Raw genomic sequence first — 23,539 nt, forward strand, 5'->3', positions numbered from 1 at the left:
AGCTGTCAAGAAATGGCAAGTCTAGAAATGAGAGTAGAGCTTGCAAAACTGAAATCGGGAGATAAAGCCAATATTTGAACCTTTACTGATATCATATGACTATACACCCACATATTCCGTGTCAGTTACACCATGATTATTATCTTTTATAGAAACAATGTTTTACAACCCCTGCAAATGATTTAGCCAGCATGTCAGTCGTTCAATGGTAAGTAATAAAAAAAAGAAAGTAACATCAGCCATTTGTGTTTTTTTTACAAAGGAAAGGAGATATATTCCATACAGCACTAAATGTTACACCAGCAACCCTATGTCATAATCTCTTCATTTTTAAAGAACTGAATAACAGCATGTGAGATTACACAGAATTACATGTAATTTGGTTCTATCAAATGTCAAAGATAGCAATTAATATGATGGATGCACAGTTTAGAAGCGGAGTGGTTCGACCCATCTTCTCTGCAGGACTAATGGCTGAGTAGTACCACCGCCTAAAGGCCGACCCCGCCACACTACTGTGAGCCCTCCACACTTTTGGAAAGTCCGACAGCCTAACAAGCAAAAGAGCTGCCACATTAAGGTGGGCTGCCAGACGCGTCAAAGCTCAATAACCGTGTTTCAACGATCAAACCAGTGGTTATGGGTATATTTAGGCCAACCGAGGCTAATGGCCTGAGGCCTCAAGCTGCAAGATCAAAAACCATTTCAGTTTCTACTATCAGAGTTTTGTACTGAAATATAATGAAACTATATAACATAAGTTATATGTGTGTAATTATACAAACTGTTACAATTGCACCATTTCTGTAGTGTATACCTGGCTAGCCCACCTTTTTGTTGATTTCTAACCATAAGTTGTAATTGGTAGTGCCCTGTTAGTTGTGCAAATCAAAATGTCTCTGCTTTCATGCCACCATATGTTCGATGTCATTAACAATCCACTGATCAAGAATGCTAATATATGTTCATTGAAATAAATTAGCGTTAATGATCATCCGATCTGAATTTGATGGTAATTAAACATCCATACATATTGTGTTAATTTGAGCCAGTTGTGTTTTATATTGAAATATGAGATTTGATCCACCATTTTTTAAGTTGGGTTGTAATTAATTGGATGGTAGCCATGCAACGCAACACTTAGCTTTTATGCCCATCAACCGAGTCAGAACGGACACCTATCTAAAGTATTACAATTGTGTTGATTGTTCAGTACTTGATCAAGCTACCATTGCACATTTCTATTAGCTCAAATATTAAGCAGAGCCCGGATTTTGCATGCTGACCAGCTCCAACTATTCACAATTTTTAATGATCTTTTAAGGTTATTTGGTAACGTGTATGGTATTTGATAATAACTTATTTTGGCGCTGAAACTCTCTTAAGTGACTCCGCTCAATCCCGCCTTTCACCTTGACACCGCCTCAAGTGCCAGTTAGCTCACTAGTCACTAGTCATTCCACTTCGTGTTCCCATTTAAAAACAGCACATAACCCCGTACATTTTTTTATTATGAATTTCTTTTGGGTCCCAGTTTGGGTTCCATTTCAGAATTGAGTCATCAATGTAGAGATCCCTCAATGTAAAATATTTTCGCAGTGACAAGACATTTAGATTTGCCAGTGTCAATGCTGAAGTTTAAAGCTCAGAGGATGAAGTGATCCTGAGGAAAGAGTTGCTAAAAATGGCTTGTCAGAGTAGCATCAGAGGTCCAGTAGTCCCTTGCATTCTTTTTTTTAAATTACTGATAATGAGTGTAGTTTTATAGGAACTCACATGCCATGCCTTTGTTTAACGTCAGTTTTGGTATCAGTGTCATATACATTTACATTTAGTAATTTAGCAGACGCCTTTATCCAGCAACGTAGAAAGGAGAGAACAATCAAGCTATAAGCAATAGAGACAATAAATACTACTTTACATAAGAAATGAAAAAAAGTGCAGGAATGCAAGTGCGAGTTAAGTACTAGTTAGAGGAGATAGCATTAGAGGAAGGATAAGGAGAGGTAGAGGAAGGAAGTGGAAGGAAGTGCAAGTTAGGAAAGGAGGTGCTCTCTGAAGAGTTGGGTCTTCAAGCGCTTCTTAAAAAGATAGAATGCATATGCACTAATGTGTCGCTAAGAAGGCACCATTGAAAAGCCACCAGATATTTTACGGATGTGTGTTTCGCAGCATGCAAGCCAACAAGAACTGTGATTTGACATGCAGTAGTCTACTTTGCAACTTTCACTGCTTCAGAAGTCAAATTAAATAATAATGTTGAATGGAATCGAGTTGTGGTGTATATGCATATTATAATATATGGAGCAAGCAACTCTGAACCAGATCATGAAATCTAGGGGTGGGGGAAAAAAAAAAAAAAAAAAAAAATTGATTCTTCGATTTCTCTCTAGAACGATTCTGTCTCGATTCAGAAAAGTTCATAATCGATTTTTTTTTTTTACATCCATTTTGTGTTGAAATGCAAGCTGCATCGATTATTGCATTGTTCATAGAAAGTCATAATTGTGACAAGAAAAAGCTTTTTCTCTAATAAAAAAAAGAGAAGGTAATTCATCTGTTGATTTTCTTTAATTATCAAACACAAAGTAGGAAGTGATTAGCAACCTCTGAGTAGCAAACTCAGATTTGAGACTGAGTAGCAAACTCAAGTGTTTTAAAAATCGAGATGCATCGATAATCGGTTTAGAATCGATAATCGGTTTAGAATCGAATCGTTGACCTCTGAATCGGAATCGAATCGTGAGGTGCCAAGAGATTCCCACCCCTAATATATATATATATATAGAGTAATGTTTGTACCGGTTTGCGCCTTTCAAGTTCCGCCTAGCTGCACACAGACTGTGTATTGTAAACGTAAACCTTCAATATAGGTCTGCACTGTGTACAATGTAGAGAGATGTTTTTGAAGTTGATACAAGAGGAATAACCAGGGTGACTTATGAGTGTAGGTGTTAATGTTTTAAGGTCTAGAGGACCTTCCAAAAGAAAAAGGCCATGAGGATGAGAAGGCTGCTGTGGTGAGCAAGCTTCAGGAATACAATGCACTGAAGAAAGACACAGAAGCTTGTCACAAGTGCCTGAGGGAGCATTCCCTACAGTCGAGAATATGGAAAGAAATTGAGAGCTTTACAACATACAGTCTTGTGAAAATCCAACAGCCTCGTGAAAATGTACATTGATTAATGTTCTGGGCATCCATTTGTTTAAAGAGTGGAATGTTTTTCCTTAACAGTGATATGTGAAATAGTATGCATTATGTCACATGCCTTACGGTTTCCCTTCCCTTCCTTTGTGTCATCTGTCCTAAACAAAGCATCTCAGTTTATGAGAGTTAGGAGCCTCGATTTTGAACTACTCATTTTTAACTTTGAACAGACCTTTATGAACTTGTATTTGAAACCTGACTTCACTGCTGTGGGTTAACTCGCTAGGCAGGTAAAAAGTAGATGCAGTACTGCCAGTTCAGTGCGTTGTTGTGTGTTGTGTTGTGTGTCTCTGGGTTAACTCGCTACGCAAGTAAAAAGCAGATGCAGTACTGCCAGTTCAGTGTGCTGTTGTGTGTTGTGTGTTTCAGTGAAGACCACAAGGGTCCTCAAATATAAAAAGGCAGAAACAAGAGAATACAACAAAGCAATTTAAGTATATCAAATGAACTGACTGTCCTTTCTATGACACATGGTCACACAGCAGCAGTTGGTCCCCCACCTGCGAGTATATTTGGCCAGTTTCTCCTCCTCCCAGGCTGTGTTCCCACCCCCAAAGTTCTTGTTAGCTGTTCGCTCAATACCCTGAAACAAACACAAGAAAATGTTCTTTGAAAATTAAATGTGACAGTGACAGTAATTAACCTGAAAAATGAATGTATGAAGCAATGAAATGATTATTGTTACATTAACCACATTTACACTGCGGGTCAGATTTTGAGATTGTGACCACCTCCATGCCAACTTCATGTTTGGCGCATGCACATTTCGAATGCTTTTACTTAGACACTGTTAGATTTAGGCGTTTTGTAACTTAAACACATAATTTCACATACCTCCAACAACCCCCAAAAGTTAGTTTGCATAGCACAAGGTCACAGCCATCAGGCTTGGCGCCTGACCTTTTGTCTATGTTGAGGAGCCATCAGACTTGGTTCCTGGCTTTTGTGTGTCTTGGAGCCAGAGCTATTAGACTATGATTGTTGGCTTTTGTCTACAGCCTCGACAAGATGGCTGAAGCAAAGACATTAGCATCCATACCTGGTATGACCACATTGGTCAAACTAGACTTCCCCTTTGACCTCCAGACACACCCATTCACTCCCCTACACACATATGTTAATTCTACAATATAAAATGTCTGTACTTTCTGTCATGTAAAGAGAAGAAGAAGAAGAAGACCAACCCGTTAGCAGCAGACGTGCCAAGTGCATGCTCGTGTTGTGTCGCAGTGACAGTGGCTAGTGGCTGAATAAAACACATTATTTCGCTAAGCCGTCTTCTAGAAAGTCTGTTATTCCTGAACAAGCTAACTTGAACCAAGCCTGGACGATTCGCCGGAGAACAGCACATTCGTTCAACACTGAAAGATGATGCTGTCTTGCGGCCTTTAGTCCAAGTTAGATTGCAGAGAGTCAAGAACTCTGGAAAGTAGTTTCGCGGAAGTATATTTTTTTTTCCGACGCGTCACACAACAATCTGGAATAACACAGTACTACACAAGAAAATTCTTTCAATATTCTTACAGAAAGGCGTCTAACTTAATTCAAGACTATCTAGATGCTAAGTACGCCTGGCTCCGAAACACCTCATAGACAAAGGCCAGCCGTCGATTCTAATAGTTCAGGCTCCAAACATAGACAAAGACCAGGAATCAAGCTCGATGGTTCTGGCTGGCATCAGAAAAAAGCCAGGAGTCAGGCCTGATGGTTCTGACTTCAAGACACATAAAAGGTCCAACGATATAAAATACAATGCTAATTAGCATTGTAACAACAGAGAAATAAATCGACCAAACACAAATTTCCGAGTTTACATCAATGTACAATTTCACATGACATATGATGTAATTTAACACAATATAATGTAATATAATATAAAGTGAGCAGAAAGGAATAATTTGTGAGCATTTTCAAGAAGGACCAATCAATCCACATTAACACATGCATGGTGATTCACAAGGTACTTCTGGTCTGCATCCAGTATTTTCTGTAGCTTTCCACACAATGGGATTCAGTACTATGGGCTGGAGGCCAGACAAATTATTTAATAATGATTTGGCTACAAATGTTATCTTTAACACATTATTTAGTGGGTACAAGTGGTTGGCAGTCTGTTTTATTCAATTCAATGTAGTACCCTAAACTACAAGAAATTTGGGTGATGAGAAGCGAGCCAAACCCACCACGCTGCTGAAATGGATCCAAATGTCAAGAAAATGTATATTTATCTAAGGTTCGTAAAGCTGTGCAGATAATAGTGCTGCTCTTACTTAGCAGTTTAAGTTAGATACTTGACTTCGAGTTAGCTGCAGTAGACCTATAAATACCTGACCATCTTAGCGATTAGCCTACTATATGTGTCATGCATGGGTTACTAAATGTTTTCATTTGTGCCTACATTTCAACCAGAAACAATAGTTTTTTTGGGTAACTACCTGACCACTGAGACTGGATATCAAAGATAGATGGTTCAGTACAGGGGTGCAAACTCACCAGGGATGAAAAAGGTGACAACGATGCGAACCCCCTAGGAGGGTCCGGGGCATGCTCCCCGGGGAATATATTTTATACATAAGAACATTTTGCACATTTTAAAGTTCAATGCATCAATTTGGTGCACTTTGACAACAAAATGATGAGGCTAGATCTATGAAGAACTTTGTGCTGTTGTAAACAATTTTGTGCTATGGTAACAGTTTAATCATAAACATTCCTGTGTTGAATGTTGCACGGGCACGGGCACGGGCACAGGCCAACCCAACCACCCATCCCAATACCCTCCCGACCACCCACTGCAGTCCACTTCACCAAAGCACCTTACGTCACAGATCTCCATCAGGTATTAAGCCAAAAAAAGGGCCAACTATTGGAACAGAAAATCAACAGAGGCTGCATCAAGCATGGCCTAGCTTCTCCATGTTCTTGAAAAACTTTGACAGTGGGAACACATTTATTTTTCCTTTACATTACTCTTTGAGTCTAGCTTGTCAGGACAAGGCCCATTTGCACCTGACTCCTGCCTCTAGTTGAAACAAAGTAATGCCATCCTCCTCCTAAAATTCTCTCATCCTGAAAACAAACTGAAGTGGGAGAGTGGTAAGTTTGCTCAGTTGCAGTGAAGCACCCGTCAGTGCTTCAGATTACATACACATAGGGACGTGCGGTCAGGGGAGGCAGAGCCTCATGAAAAGTAAAAGTCATCATGAAAAGTAAAAAACAAATAATGATAAAATAAAAATTAATATGTAGCTACTGATCTAAATTAAATTTTTATATGATTCCGATTCTCTCTCACTCGCTGATGGAAGTGGAAACATTGCCCCTCACCCCCACTACTCCTCAACTATGCATATGGACAGCCAAACTACCCACTCATTCTGTTCTTTTTCTTTCTCTCCTAATCCAGACTATCTTCGTCTCTTCAGGGTTCATGGGCCAAAAGGTTTGTCACAGGATGGTTACAAGGCTTTGTTGATCGTTACAAGGCTTTGTCGATCGTTACAAGGCTTTGTCGATCGTTACAAGGCTTTGTCGATCGTTACAAGGCTTTCTTGATCGTTACAAGGCTTTGTTGATCGTTACAAGGCTTTGTTGATCGTTACAAGGCTTTGTTGATCGTTACAAGGCTTTGTTGATCGTTACAAGGCTTTGTCGACAGCTCTCCATAGTGTAGATCCTGAGACTGAAAACAATAATGATCGTCATATGAAGATGCGGTATTTAATGGACTTTGTTGACATTGCCGCTGACAATAGTTTTCTGTTATTTCAGGAACATTCTAATACAACACCAACACAGGTCGGCTAGGTATAGTCAACTAAAGTTTTGGGGAAATCTAGCGTGTCAGCAAGCAGGAATTTCTATAGCTGTAGTTTTGCAGTCTCAACTCAGCATCCATCATTGTTGTAAATTCATATGGCCCATGTTACTGTACTGGAGGAGTCATGAAAACAGACATTTTGGGAATTGTTGGCATTTTGATAGTACATCAACACGTCGGACGTCGGACACTTGAGAGAAAAAGTGAATCTAGTGAAGCGCCACAGAGAAGATGAAGTGTACGGGGAAAATGCCAAAAGCAGAAGAATGTTGCAATATTCCAGTGATGAACTGCATCAACAGAAACTCAAAGAATAGAGTAGAGAGAGATACGCCACGGATGATGAATTTCGCAAGCATGTAAACTTGGCTAGCGAAGAGAAGTATGCCACAGATTATGAATTTTGAAAGCAGGTGTAGTTGGCTAGCAAAGAGAAGTATGCCACAGATGATGATTTTCATATGGAAGTGAAAATACAAAATGAAGAAAGGGATCATAAGAAACATGAAGAAATTAAGCTCATGAACAATGTTGTCAGTGTTAAGAAAAAAACTAGCACAAGACCTGAATATGTATGTGCAGTCATCGCTTTCTTTGCAAGTCTTGCATTGCATATATTAAAAAAATAAATAAAAAGGTGTTGCTTCCCTTGCTCTGGCCTGCATAACTTATACTTCCCTTCATAAGTGTAGAGACATGTGCTGAGAATTGTAATCTAAAGAAAGGACCACTTTAGATTTGCTATACCTGCCACAGAAGTACTGGTGCTAGTAAACTCTCTGCTGAAAGTGTTGCAAGCAGATTACACCTGGTAAGTATTCCACCGAAACTGAACGCCTCTAACATATTAGAACAGCATTTAATTGCAAGACATACAGTATCTCATTCATGAAGTTACTTGCTTTTGGCCAAAAGGTGGACAAATGATCACCTAATACATGTGAAACTGAAGAGAAAACTTACTTACAAAGGTCATTATAAATATCAATATGTGAACATTAACAATATTCAATACTTTAGCATATTTGCAAGAGCATAACAGCTTTTATGAGGACATTTCAATTGACCATGACTGGTGTAATCCACTGAGCAGAACTGAAGAGTTAGAAAGCTGTACAACTATGAATATCTTTGACAATGACAAGCTTCCTGAGGCAACGAATGATGACAATGTTGACAAATCTCTCTATGACGGACAACAGCATGGCATGTTTATGGACCCATGTTTTAATGATTAAGCAAATAGTTTCCCAACTCTATTCTCAAGTCTTCCACTTATCATGAACCAAGAGAAGAGAAATTGACACTGTGCAAGTATTTGCAATAATTCTGAAGTTTGAAACCAATTTGAGATCCACCAGTTTTTAAGCAAAGAAAAAAATAAACGATTGAGAGTCTCCTTAAGCAAGAAGGTATGACAGGAATTTTGATGATCTGGACTGATCCTATTGGCAAAGTAACGGGTTACCAAGTGGAATTTCAAACCTGTGGTTCACCTCATACACTCTTCTACTCAAGTTGACAAAAGCAATGATGGTGATGATGCACTGTAACAATCAATTACGTAAATATGGATTATTACAAATAAAAATGGGTTAAATTAGATTATCTGTAGGATATTGATGTGTTTCTTTTCAAATGTGTTCGGATTAACTTTTTAAAGAAGAAACAACCAAGATAAAGCAATGAGGATACCGTTTTCAAGATCTATTTTCAATCAAACCTCAAACATGCATTCACTCTTCCCAATCACACAACAATGTCCAAACACGCTCAGACACTGATAGAATTTTCAAAAATCCACAGAAGAGTCTTAATAAAAGAATAAAAATAAGGAAAACAAACTATGTCTCCACTCAATTAAACAATTACACCAGCAACAGAAAAAAAGGATCCTTCCCACAGATTTAAAGAAGGACTCTTTGCCAGGAGAGAATTATAATGTATGGATTATACTTGAGCTGTTATCTGATTTCTCAAATGAATACTAAATATAAACACAGCACAGTTTGTAGAGGGATGAGGGACTTGTGAGATGCCACCTGCCTGTGATGAGATGCATGACATTGTTTCCAGTGTGCAACAGCATGGTCAAAAGCATATCAGATGTTTCTCTACCATATCAGATGTTTCTCTACCATATCCGATATATCTACCATATCAGATGTTTCTCTACCATATCCGATATATCTACCATATCAGCCAGCTCGGAGAGAACGGTCAACAGTTTAAGCTGGGAAATCTGCAGTTGTTGATAGTTGATGAAATTTCAATGGTTGACCATAAACTGCTTACTTGCATCTATGGCACCTACTAATCAAACTAGGGATTATTATATTTCACCCTCTGGTGTGTGTCTGTTGCAGTTGGAGATTTCTATCAGCTGCCTCCTGTGAAAGGAAAAGTTTTGCATCGAGATCCAAATTGTGTACGTTTGTGGGATGATTTCTTTCTGTTGATGAGCTGACAAGACATTGTTTGTCAGAAGGATCCACTGTTGCCCAGTTGCTGAATGGACTGCAGAGGCACAGAAAGGTTGATGCCATGCTGTAAGACAACACTGGTTTGCTGAAGCAGCAAGAGACTGGAGTAAATGGTACTGATCTTCACATACAGTGCTGCTTGAAAGTATGTGAACCCCTTGAGCAGTTTAGAGTTTTCTGTTGTTTTACCATGATTTTCTTTTTTTATCAACACCAGTTTTCCATATATGAAATGTCAGGTTTATGTTTATCAATTGCATGTACCTGTTTAGAGGGAATTGTGTGAGTAGCCAAAAAAACTACATGAAACATGGAATTAGTGTATGTGCAAAAGTAAGTGAACCCCCAGCTGCATTGGGAAAGTCAAGTAGGTAACAGATTCGCTGAAACACATTTGGGTGCTTAATTAGTCAATTAGTCAATTAAGCAAACCAATCAAATGAGACATCCTTAGGAAAAGGGTTGGGCAACACAGATTAAAAGAGAGAGGATACCAACCAAACTACTGTAGTGCCAAGGTGTACCCACACAGATCAACAATGCCGAGAGGAAAGGAGATATCCAAGGACATCAGGAAGAAGCTACTGACAGCCCATCAGTCTGGGGAAAGCTATAAGACCATCTCAAAAAGATTCCAGCTCCATCCATCCACTGTAAGACAAATAATTCACAAATGGAGGGCATTCAACATGACCGCAACTCTGCCTAGAAGTGGACGCCCATCAAGACCATCACCAAGAAGCACCAGAAGAATAATAAATCAGGTAAAAGCCAACCCACACATCACCTCTAAAGAGTTGCAGACCTCTCTGGCAGCATCTGGGGTAAATGTACATGCGTCTACAATCAGACGGTATATGAAAGGTATATGAAAGCTGATGTGATTTGTGTGACTGAAACACTGCTAGAACATGAATATGGTTCAGAGTGCTCGTTTCACAATTCGCAACAATGGGAGTTCATCCAAGTACTGAAAGTGGCACATTGATTGATCCTGTTTAATTTGAAGGATATCAATATGTATGGCGTTGATGCTGAAATACTGCCAACATATTTCAGGTGTCAACCTTTTCTATGATTCCTCAAAACTATTTTGTAAAAGCAGGTTTCTCACATGTGGGAAGATACAGGAGTGGAACATCACAATGGACCGCCCCTGTGGGTATAATACTATAGCAGGGGTGGCTAACCAGTCCAGCTCAAAGAGCCACAACAAAACCCAACACCATTTTGAAGAGCCACACTGTTACCAGACCATCAATGGCATGGAATGGTTCAACATAACATAAGAGCCATAGAGAAGAGGTGACTGAGAATAATAATTGTATTTAATAAATCATCATGTTTTCAAAATACAGGAGAGCAAGGTGGCGGTAAAATAACTACAGTGGGGAAAATAAGTATTTGACCCCCTGCTGATTTCGCAAGTTTGGCCACTTGCAAAGAAATGTGCGATCTATAATTGTAATGATACGTCTATTTTAACAGAGAGACAGAATATCAACAAAAACATCCAGAAAACTGCATTTTATAACAGTTATGAATTGATTTGCATTTGTCGCGGAAATAAGTATTTGAACCCCTACCAAACAGCAAGAATTCTGGCTCCCACAGACCAGTTATGTGCCCAAGAAGCACACAGATTAGTCCACAGATTAGGCCTAACAAGGTACACCTGATCTCAACTGGTGACGTGTATAAAAGAAACCTGTCCAAAGAATCATACTTCACACCTTCAACCTCACCACCATGGGCAAGATAAAAGAGTTGTCCAAGGACGTCAGAGATAAGATTGTAGACCTGCACAAGGCTGGAATGGGCTACAAAACCATCGGCAAGAAGCTTGGTGAGAAGCAGACAACTATTGGTGCGATTATTCTCAAATGGAAGCCAAACAACTGTCAATCGCTCTCTGTCTGGGGCTCCATGCAAGATATCCCCTCGTGCGGTATCGGTGATCATCCAAAAGGTGCAGAATAACCCCAGAACTACACAGGGGGAGCTTGTGAATGATCTCAAGGCAGCTGGGACCACAGTCACCAAGAAAACCATTGGCAAAACACTACGCCGCAATGGTTTGAAGTACTGCAGCACTCGCAAGGTCTCCCTGCTCACAAAAGCACATGTACAGGGCCGTCTGAAGTTTGCCAATGGACACTTGACTGATTCTAAGGAGGATTGGGAGAACATGATGTGGTCAGATGAGACCAAAATCAAGCTCTTTGGCATCAACTCGACTTGCCGCATTTGGAGTGGGAAGAATGCTGAATATGACCCCAAGAACACCATCCCCAACGTCAAGCATGGAGGTGGAAACATTATGCTTTGGGGCTGTTTCTCTGCCAAGGGTACAGGACGACTCAACCGCATCGAGGGGACTATGGATGGGGCCATGTACCGTGGAATCTTGGGCGAGAACCTCCCTCAGCCAGGACAATGAAAACACAACCTTAAGGATTTGGAGAGGGTCTGCCAAAATCCCTCCTGAGATGTGTGTAAACCTGGTGACCAACTACAAGAAACGTCTGACGTCTGTGCTTGCCAACAAGGGTTATTCCACCAAGTACTAAGTCATGTTTTGCTAGGGGTTCAAATACTTATTTTCCGCGACAAATGCAAATCAATTCATAACTGTTATAAAATGCAGTTTTCTGGATGTTTTTGTTGATATTCTGTCTCTCACTGTTAAAATAGACCTACCATTACAATTATAGATCACACATTTCTTTGCAAGTGACCAAACTTGCGAAATCGGCAGGGGGTCAAATACTTATTTTCCCCACTGTATATAAATACCGGCACTTAACAGTGTCTCAATTAATTTCCTTCACATCATTTAGTAACCCAATTAACACCACCATCTTACGCCTCTGTGTTCTCCACAGGTTGCTGTCAACTTTTCATCCAGTCACTCTTGACCTTAAAGTTTCAGGACAATAGAAATGTTCAAGTAAAATGAATGTATGTGTAGCCGTTTTGTCAATTCAGATTGTACTCACCACAATCTAAGATGGTGGTGAGTACAATCTGAATTGACAAAAGGGCTACACATACATTCATTTTACTTGAACATTTCTATTGTCCTGTTTGACAGTAGAATAAGCAATGGAATTCTGGATCTTCACTCTTGCTGCTTACTTGCTGCTGGAAAGTTCCTTGTTTGAATGCCTATCTTCTTCTCTGTAGTCAGCGTCAGCCATTTTACACAGTAAGACACAAATTATGACCATGTACACAATCAAGTTGTTTTCATGACATTTAATTGGCCTGAGTTTCAGAATGGTTTTAATTCATCAGTTTGTATTCCTGACCTTTTAGTACTTTGTTAGCCATATCATATAATTTGAGAAAATATCATTGAGCCATTGTGTCAAACTTTTTTTCATGGAAAAACAAGCCATTTTCAGTTATAACTCCTAGTTGTTTATTTGTACGAAACTTGTGAGGTTTCCTGAAATTGAGACAATGCGTTGGCGAGAAACAAGACCTCTACTGTACTTAGGCACTTACGTATTGTCAAAACGTATTATACGCTTCTGACCAGTTCGTTTTACTCTCATTTTATTTTTTGACAATGGTGGGAAGATCTGTGAAGTGGAGAATGAAGAGATTAAAATTAAGAAATAATTTTGACGGCAGGCCAAGCAAAAACATAACCTTGAATATTAGAGCCACCTTGAGGTCAATGTGTGTCATTTCATGTGTCTGAGTAGTGGGTGTGTTACGAACTACAGACAAGTTAGTAGCGAAGATTGATGTAGAACACAGAGACCGCTGGTTGTTCTAAGTGGTTTTTATTAACCCTTAACTCAAAAAGGGTCTAAAGAGACCACAGGTGTAACAAAGACGCCAAACGGGCAAGCAAATGCCGGTAAGGCAGACACAAACTGCAACAAAGGACCTACTAGTCCACAAAAGCTGGGGCCAGGCAGCACGGTGAGGCTGCGCGACGTTCCAGCAGAATCGAGTTGGCCAAAGGCCCGAAGGTTCACAAAAAGCGGTATCCAATAATGATTGCATCCAACGAAATGGCGATCTCAGGCGTGCTTCCCTGTGAGGCAATGAGGAAGCCTTTTATACCGGGTGTCGGCCAATGACGACCTAGTTGGAAAAGGCGTGACAAACAGGGCATCAAACTGAAACAATATTAACTCACCACCAGGGTGGGCCAAACTGGCTGGGGAAAATAACTAAGAAAAGGACAGGTTCGTAACAGGGTGATATTTGCAATCCTGCCATTTTTGGTGTATTTTGGCCTTGTGTTTTTTGCTGCCCGATTAGTTTTGCTGCCCAAACCATTTTAGAGGAGAAAGGGAGTTTGAAACCAGACTCTGTCTCTCCATCAATCCTGAAGCACTGTGCTGATCAGCTGTCTCTGGTGTTCACAGACATTTTTAACTCCTCACTGGAGTCATGCCACGTACCAGCCTGCTTCAAAACCTCGACCATCATCCCCGTCCTCAAAACACCAAAGATCACAGGACTTAATGACTAGAGACCCGTTGCCCTGACCTCTGTGGTGATGAAGTAGTTAGCGGACGACACCACCCTCATTGGGCTCATCTCTGGTGGGGATGAGTCCGCCTACAGGTGGGAGATTGATCATCTGGTGACCTGGTGTGGACAGAACAACCTGGAGCTCAACGCTCTGAAAACAGTGGAGATGGTTGTAGATTTTAGGAAAAACCCAGCCCTACCCACCCCCATCACCCTGAGTGTCTCCCCAGTCGACAGTGTGGAGTCCATCCGCTTCCTGGGCACCATCATCTCCTAGGACCTCAAGTGGGAGCTCAACATCATCTCCCTCACCAAAAAAGCAAATCAGAGGATGTACTTCCTGCGGCAGCTGAAGAAGTTCAACCTGCCAAAGACAATGGGCCTTATTCTCAAACGCAGTTGAGAAGAATTTAAGAAGGAATTTCTTCTGAACTGGATTTAGGAAAACATTTGGCATTCATGAAAGTTTTCATCTGGGATTTGTTCGGAACTTCAGAAGACTTTCCGAACGCGAAATAGCAGTCGTAAATCGGCCAGAGTTTTTTCAAATGAGATTCCTTAAAAAACGCGTTGATATAGCTATAGTGGAATAGAATGGACACATCTACATCCTGCAACAGTACCTCCACCTCTGCACCGGTGAAGTTAGATCTACGTTTACTGTAAGTGCTCGCTTTCTGCTTTGACATGACTCGTTTAAGAGTTGCTTTCGTGTAGATTCGGTCGATTGCGACTGCACACGTCACTACGGTTGTGTGCCCTTATAAGGAGCTGGCGGGGCGTGTATGTATGCAAATCCAGGTGCATGAGAAGGTGCTTTCAACTAAAGAAAACTTTTCCGGTGGAGCACAGCTCAGAACACTTCTGCTGCGTAGGAACACATTTTCAAGCGTTCATGAATTTGGCGGAGGTCTTCCGAAGTCCGTACGAAACATTTAAGAAGAAACTTCAGAAAATGTTCGAGAATGAGGCCCAATGATGATCCATCCTCACCTCCTCCATCAGGTAAGCTGCTGCCACTGCCAAGGACAAAAGCAGACTGCAGCGTGTAATTCGTTCTGCTGAGAAGGTGATTGGGTGCAATCTGCCATCTTTCCAAGACCTGTATGCATCCAGGACCCTGAGGCGTGCAGGGAAGATTATGGCCGACCCCTCCCACCCTGGACACAAACTCCAGAAGGCTGCGGTCCATCAGCACCAAAACCTCACGCCACCAGCGTCTGCGGTTGGCCTCATCAACAAGGGCAAGGCCCTTATTACCACCCCCACCTCCAGTATCTGAGGGTGCAAGGGTTCAGGTCCAGTGTAGTGTGTGTTCAACACTGTGTTCAACAAACTTAGCTGCAACTAGCTTGTTATGCATAAACCATTTTACCTTTATGGTCCACTGAAAGTTATCTGCGCATCACAGAGTTTCGGTTATGAAGCATAATGTAGACCTATGCTAGACATGACTAACTAGATTTCGTCCAAAAATTCAGTGTGCAAGGGACTTAAGTCATAAGTTTCAGTCAAGTGGGACAAAGTTCAGTCAACAAGAAAATGCCATCTAGGTTCAAGCATAATTGCCTTATTGTGGACACAATGTGTAAGTTGGAGATGAAACACCTTCTACCATGTAACACATGTGCCAAATGGACAAAAAGACATGAAGAAAGTGTCAAGATACTACGTTTGCCAAGGATAATGAGACGTAATGGATCATGGATCGCATGTTTGAACTCACACTGCTACAGGGCCAAAGTCCATTTGGTAGATATGGCCCAGAGGTTAGTCCAGATCCGCCCCAGTGTCTCTTTGCCATCTGGGGAGTGGCTTAACCCGTTTATGCTTAAAGCATGGCCAATACCTTCGAAAATCACCTCAATTGACCAAAACGGTTTGTCAATATGGTTCAGTACATGTTTTTGCACATATTACAGCACAAGTTATAATTACTTTTTACAATATGTTCACTCTAGACATCAGCACTAATGCATAGCCCACACTTATATTTGCAAAGTTCAGATCTCAGAATACTAAGAGTCCTGATTTGCCATCGCAGCATACTTGTATTACATGGGATTCCTAGCTTGCTCTAAATGAAGTGAATGCTGCTTGGTGATGTAGTATAGAAAAGGTTGAACAGTCTTCTCCTGAAAATGCACTCGGTTTTGACCACACTGAAAATACTGTATTTCTTCCTTTTTTACAGTAAAAAGCTATTCACAAGTGTAGAACACATCACATTTAGATTGCTTTATGTTTTTTTTTAATGTGAAAGAGTGAAGAAGCCATACCTTAACGAAACTTTGAGTGAGTTTTCGGCATGTTTGGCAGGATGCCGTGTGGACCGTCATCACATAGGCAAGCAGCATCAGTGCCAGCGCAGGTAGAAGAGAATATGACCATCCCATGACTTCAGTCACAGCCAATAAGGAAAGACAAAGGAAGTGTGTTAAAAGCCAATGGTCATAACTGACAATAACCACAGTTTAAATTGAGAAATTTTAACCTAACCTACTTGTCGAAATAGAAATAGGGAAGCTCTCTGGAACGTGAAAATAGATGATAGCATAGATGAAAAATGATTGTTAAGTCAGTATTTGCCAAGATTTCAGCCTTGTAAAATCTGAATAGATCATAATTAGGTAGATGTGTGTGTATGTGACAATAGTATAACACTGCAATACCACCAGCTAAACAAATTATTTTAAAAACTATTAAAAAGTATGCGGTCTAACCAATATAAATATCTAAACTGCTTCATGGAAATAAGCCTTTGGCATATAGAACCTTATGTAACTGTCACAATCGTCCAATCTTCCTCCTTTGCTCAAGAAACCCCATATTGTTATTTAAATCTGCCTGCAAGTGCATTGATATATTTCACAGAGCGGTTTCACCCAAATGGAACAACCCAGATTATGTAAGGTAGTTTACAAATATCAGTGGATGTGCACATTTCATTCCCTTTGCACAAATAAAGGCCAGTCTGCTCCATTTTATAAATATAATACCCAGATCACAGGTTACTCCTCTGACCATCTCCAAACTGCACGGTACCATGTCAATTTGAGCTGATTTCTTTAGAAGGTCTTAATAGTATAGTCATTTACATCAGGCTATTTGGATGTCCCCAAAAAATGTGATTCCTACTGTACTTTTTTAACAGGCTTTAGCATTCTTAGGCGCCTCCATCCTCAAGTGATTTTAAATGTCACAAAATGCTCGCCCTTTTCAGCTGATGCTAGCTCCTAATCTGTGCAACAAACTGTGGTGGATTCATCTGGTTTTGAAACTGTGGTGGATTCATCTGGTTTGGAAACTACAGCAAAGTTCAGTGTTTTTTTTTTTTTTAAACGGCTAGATCATGGAGTATCCCAACATCATAGTTCTGATATCACCAAATCACACAATTTGTTGTCTATACATATCTGAAAAAATATCCTCCCTGACGTAAATATCTTCAGATAGATCAATTTAATAGATGCATATTTGTCCTTAATATGAAGGCTAATATAAAACGTATACCATGGCGAGAATACCATATCAAATGATGGCAGATTTGTCCTGAAAATGCATAGCTACCTCTAATATAGACCGATATAGAAGTTAAGAAGTAAAGGTAGTGAAAGTATGCCGAAATGAGCCTAGGCCTATAAGAGTTAATAAATAGTTTAAAACAATGGGTCAGCATTTCAGGGACAGCCCTGGAGTGGTCTTCATCCTACCTCACCAAAAAATGTATTTAATTTCTTCAAGTTATTTTGCTTCTACTACTACCACCCCTGTAAAGTCTGAAGTTCCTCAAGTCAATTCAAGGATGTGAATATGCTCCATTTAGAAGTTATAAATCACAGAGATTATTTTTTCATATCTAAACTACTGTAGTACCCTTTTTACAGTCCAAAACAAACCGCTTCAGATAACCACTCCTTTGGAGTTTTGGCCCGTAAACTCTGGGACAGCCTTCCTTATAATATCAGATCTGCTGGGTTACTTTAAGTACATTTTGGTATCATTACCAGCGCCCAATATTCTCTGATGTGTGTATTTTAAGTTTATGAATTAAGACAGCCATCTGGTGGCACTGAAAGACTATTGAATCAAACAAAATGCATTTCCTGAACATGCCGAGGCACAATAATTACCCCTATTCATTTTCAATGGGAAAATAAGCTATAGCTATCGAAAAGCAGGAGAAATTAAAAAGGACTTAAAAGGAGAAATTATGTTTTTTAAGTCAAAAATATAAGATTTGTTATTATTGAAGTAATACGTGAAGTTCACGTGGAAATGATCACCCCACCCTGATGACACAGATCATTCCTGTGCAGGAAACAAGAGTGTCATGCGTTACATGAAATTCACTTTACATGAATTGAAATGTGGAAATTGCTTGTAAATATATGATACAACTTATTTATATGCCTTTCTCCAATGATTTTCACTGATGAATGCAACATTTTCAGCTATACAGTACCACTCCAGTCCATGTTTCTAGAAGCTTCAGGAGATGTGTATTACCATAATTTCCCCACTATTAACTGTGGTTTATACATTGATTTTGCATTTAATACTCAGGTTTTTACATTTTTGCCTGGTAGTTAGCAACACACACAGTAAAACTGCCAGGTAAAGTGTCAAAGAGAGTGAGAGAGAGCCACCCAATCTCCCTCTTTCACATATGAATCATAAGTTTTGGGTTCATAGTGATCACAGCCACTTGCGGATGATGTAACATTATTTCACAAAGACATTTAAACAGCTCTGAGAGAAATGTATGGGACATCAGTGGAGCAAGGGCTTACTTCTAATATCAATATAGTGAATGAAGGGGGAGAAGTCATTCTCAAACACGTTTGCAATTCGCACTAGAAGCGTGTTAGAAGATTATCGTTTATGGTGGCCTACTAGGTTGCCAGGGGATCGATTATCGATTCCACTTAAACTTTTAGCGTCCATTCCCACAAGGCCCCATTCCCACTAAAGAAACACTCAATAAATGGTTTTCACTGTGAGTGGGAATGAGGTATTTGTGTGTGTGTGTATGCGGTAGGGGGTGTAGTATTTTGCTTGAAATGCCCATCCCTACTTTATAGCATATAACATTTAAATGACTGCAGTTGATTTGAATAAACCACGGTTAATACACGGGTGTGGTCGACACATGGGTTTGTTTAATAAGAGTACATAAAATACTGTAATGTGGCTTATGGTGATGGTCCCGCTGGTTAACAAATTGAGATGTGTAGATGTGTTAAATGTATATCGAATATGCATACTTTGACATTAAAGAGGGCTTTTTTTGTATTTTCTTTGGTCAAAAAATCCAACTTATATTGACCATGATTGATTTGTAAAAGCAATAAAAGGGTAAAACATCCAAGGGGGTGAATACTTATGCAAGGCACTGTATATTGCTTTCGATTGCTAAGGTAGTCACTGATCATTTTCCTTTAATCATTGCCAATTTTTGTTTCACCGCAGAATGACAGTGTACATAGACTCCTCAATGGAGTCTGCACAAACTTAATTAAGGGCCAAGCAGCACTCAAAGTTAGTATTGTTTTCAGGCTCATTATATAAACCTGGATTCTCGAGGACCTTTTATTGCAAAGGTAAAGTAGCAGTTTAAGTTAAGTTTTCCTAACTAAGTGTCATCACTACCTTTCAGTAGGAAGTTGGAGAATTGTGATCTGTGTGCAAATTGGACATTGAAGACTTGCAGATCTCTGCCATTTAGTATGTTGTTCATTCACTATTAGCCTTAGCACAAGTGTTAGTATGTTGTTCATTCACTATTAGCCTTAGCATAAGTGTTAGTATGTTGTTCATTCACTAATAGCCTTAGCACAAGTGTTAGTATGTTTTTCATTTACTATTAGCCTTAGCACAAGTGTTAGTAGGTTGTTCATTCACTATTAGCCTTAGCATAAGTATTAGTATGTTGTTCATTCACTATAAGCCTTAGCATAAGTGTTAAATCGCTGGTTTGCATCACATACTCAACACAATCAATTCAGGTAATGCTTGTAATCCAAAAGGGGTCGTCATCTACTTAGATCTTTGATGTTATTTAAAGGGTTTCTAAATGTTATTTCATTAAAGTTGCCAGATTGCCAAAAGTACACATTGCCTTGGCATTTTATATACTTTTTTTAAAGAATTATTCATTTTTCTCTCTTTTGAATAATTAAGTCAGTGTGTTAAATGGCATAAAAGGAGGGCAAAGAGTGAGTTTATGTATTTTTTCGTTTTTAAGTTTTGTTAACTTAGTCACATGGGAAAGGTGAATGAAAACTCACAATAACTGAAAATATTTGAATTGACTTAATAAGCACTTTAATTTAACTGTAATTTAACTGTAATCAAAAGTGACAACATGTAATCCAAATATTTAAACTCTGACATTTGACTTAAGATAATCGCCTTAAAAAATTGAAGGCAATCACTCGCCTTTATTTTCTTAGTTCTGTTACATTATTTGTGTTTACAGGATAGACTGGCAACAGTTTCTGACTTAAAGCTGACTGGCTGTAGAGCTGAAATAACAACAACTATTCGCAAAAATCGCAGGCGGCCTTTAACAAAGCGTTTATTCAACACTTTGTCGGTGGTTCCCATATAATGACTATCAGTGTTGAAATGAACTTTATAGGTGTTCACCTACGGATTTAAAATGTGCTGTAAATTTTCTGTTTACTGACTGGTTAACAAAGTAGAGACCCTTCACATTCTTCCATGATTGTTTTGACTTCATTTTCCCAAACCTTACTAGGATTAAGTGCCAAAACTATGTGTCTGCATGCTGATAAAACTGCAGATGAGATGCGCGAAACTCATTCAACAAAAACTAAATTTGTGGGTATGCAATTCGGAGATTATTTATGCTGGTCTATGCAGATAGAAATATCTACACGTGTTATGTACAAAACTCTTCAATGCACCTGACTGTAATCTCATGTGCAGTCTGTGGTTGTATGTGGGACTGCAGGTGAATTACTGGATATTGCCCACCCGGCATAAAAAACGATGTATTCATGTGTGGGAAATGACAGCTGTGTCATCCACTAACTCATCGAAAGACAAAGTGGATCTCGACCCACGAAACCCAATCAGATTGTGCAGACGAATATTGCAGGCACTAAATCGTAGGGCACAAACGGGAACTGATGCTGTAGGTTCTGGGTTTCGCCGTCCTATCAAGCGTCTGTTTTCAATAAATAACCTTAAGAAAATAAAGGGAGCTTTCCACGTCAAGTCTATTGATCATTTTCGTGTCACTTATCGCAAGCTTAGAAAATAGAAAAGATGTGTGCATGTAATCATTTCATCCATGCTAAATGCGGATTGTGGCATGCTATCTCATGGAAAGCCAGCTAGCAAGATGCTGTGGATTTCGCCTTAGATCTGCAGCTAGGCTGCGCACATACCTTTCAGTTGTCCGAGTCACGTCAATGAAGTCCACACGCAATAGCACAATACTTCCAGCTGCTATTTTCAAAAAATTGCTCCGATAACGCCTCTATCATCATTTGGTTGTGTGCCCCACCTTTCATGACCACGGTTTAAGGTTGTGAAGTTTTCCGGTCTATTGCGGCTATAACAACAGTCTCGCCCTAATAGGACGAAAGCTTACAACCAATAACATATCACGCCTGCAGTCCATACTACCAATCATATCATGCCGGGTGTGTGGCCTCCAAAGGTTTTGATCACATCCATCGTGGTTGAAGTAGGTTGTTCTAAAGAGATTACAGGTTTTTGTGACGTCTGTTTTCGAACGATTTCATGATAAAAAAAAAAACAACACACACACATTCACAGAATCATGCCAACAGCAAAATATCACCGCTTATGAGCAGACTTCATGAATGGAGAATTATCCATCAGTTAAAGATTTCCAACAGCTTTAAGGAGTAAGCCCTATCCTAGGTCAATATAAGTGCCATTTCCACAGCTTTTAAAAAATTAAAAAGGTAGCCTAATAATTGGATATTGATTTTAAAAATATATATATTTTTAGAGGTTAGTAATGAGTCAAGCAGGGGCATGTCTAAGGGTGTCTAAGGGTACAGTGCACAATCCTGGCTAAAGATTGATAATATTTGAGCTCAGCCAATGAAATTGCGTTCAATCAAATGACACCCTTTTTTCTGTGCTCCTGAGGCGATGTGTTGATTGGCTGGAATAGTGTATAAATAGTGTACACTGTATGGCTTGGTCTGAGACACGTTGGTTCCCATTTACAGAGCCAGGCTGTGTACGAACTCCAGCGTTTCTTTGAGTGCACACATAGAACAGACAGCTTCAGAATTGTGAGGAGCAATTAGCTGAATTTGACAAAAAGTGTAATGGATTACAATTGTGGACACTTCCTTTAAGTAATAATAATTTGCTAAAACATCCTAATAAAACTGGGCTACAGACAGCGTATGTTGTACCTTGAAGGAGTGCCTGTACGGATCCTGGGTACAGCATATGACGCGCGTTGCGGCTGTCACCAGCCAGTTGGGCACTGTGTATCCTGCCATCCCTGCCATCCTAACTATTATCCGCATTATCCATGTCAGCCAACAATAACTAAACATAACATAACAAAAATAAATACTAATTAAATTCCCATACACCTGGCCAGGCAGCCTATCCCTCTCCTTCTATATCCTGTTGCTAATGCCTATATTGATACTGATAAAGTGGCCATATTACCTACTGTTAATTACCTAAATGTGTCTTCTTATCTGTTTATCAAATTGATGTCTACTAACAAAATGTTTCCCTCTGTTATAGCATGATCCAAATGCTGATGGATGTGGAAACACTGCTCCTCATCACCATTGCTCCTCATCGCATATTCACAGCCAAACTCTACCCACTCACTCTGTCTCTTTTCCTCTCCCAGTCTAAACTATCTTTGCTGTGGGACGCTGCTGTAGTCTCTCCACCCGATCTACTTGTAGAAACCCTCGGCCCACATGCACCCATCACCACCGTACTGTCGTACACTTATTCTACCCCATACTACTCTATGCTAGTATTGATATGCAATATATATAATTGCCACCGACATGTGCTTCTGTTGCTACTTTACTTACCCTTGTAACAGTACCCCTATGAGCACACTGTAAACCAATTAAGCTGTTTTGTATGCATCATGTAACATATGTATGTGACATATGATGTTTGTATATATATTATGTACATCTACCACTGCTGTGTACATTTACCCCGTGAAGACAGTGCACATTTACCACTTGTTATAAATAAATAAAGAGAAAATAAAGACAAATAAATCAATAAAAACATAGAATATGGCAGCAAGCAGTGATGAGGGGGCCAAGCAGATTAGCAGTGAGTTGCCATAAATGGCTCATAAACCAACTAGCTAGCAAACATGGATAAATGGCTCAAACATCCAGTTGCTGTCGCTCCAGATTCAGAGCCCAAACACCGGCAGTTCAATGAAAAATACATTTGAATGGACTTAAATGTATGTCTGCAAAATGTCTTAGTATTAAAGGAAGTCATTCAAATTATTTTCAGTTA

General features: G+C 39.7%; 1 protein-coding gene across 1 annotated transcript in view; it reads right to left on the minus strand.

Annotated features, from left to right (window-relative positions):
• LOC105894299 (protein disulfide isomerase Creld1) overlaps window positions 1-21,691 on the minus strand; it is a 57,996-nt gene extending 36,305 nt beyond the window's left edge. The window contains exons 1-3 of the mRNA XM_012820783.3: window positions 21,427-21,691; window positions 16,288-16,406; window positions 3,709-3,791 (exon numbers count right to left, since the gene is read on the minus strand). Of these exons, the coding sequence (XP_012676237.1) occupies window positions 3,709-3,791; window positions 16,288-16,404 (200 nt within the window). The 5' untranslated portion in view covers window positions 16,405-16,406; window positions 21,427-21,691. The remainder of the gene's footprint in view (window positions 1-3,708; window positions 3,792-16,287; window positions 16,407-21,426) is intronic.
• Between the last annotated feature and the right edge of the window lie 1,848 nt (window positions 21,692-23,539).

This window comes from Clupea harengus, chromosome 4 (assembly GCF_900700415.2).
Source record: "Clupea harengus chromosome 4, Ch_v2.0.2, whole genome shotgun sequence".
Lineage (NCBI taxonomy): Eukaryota > Metazoa > Chordata > Actinopteri > Clupeiformes > Clupeidae > Clupea > Clupea harengus.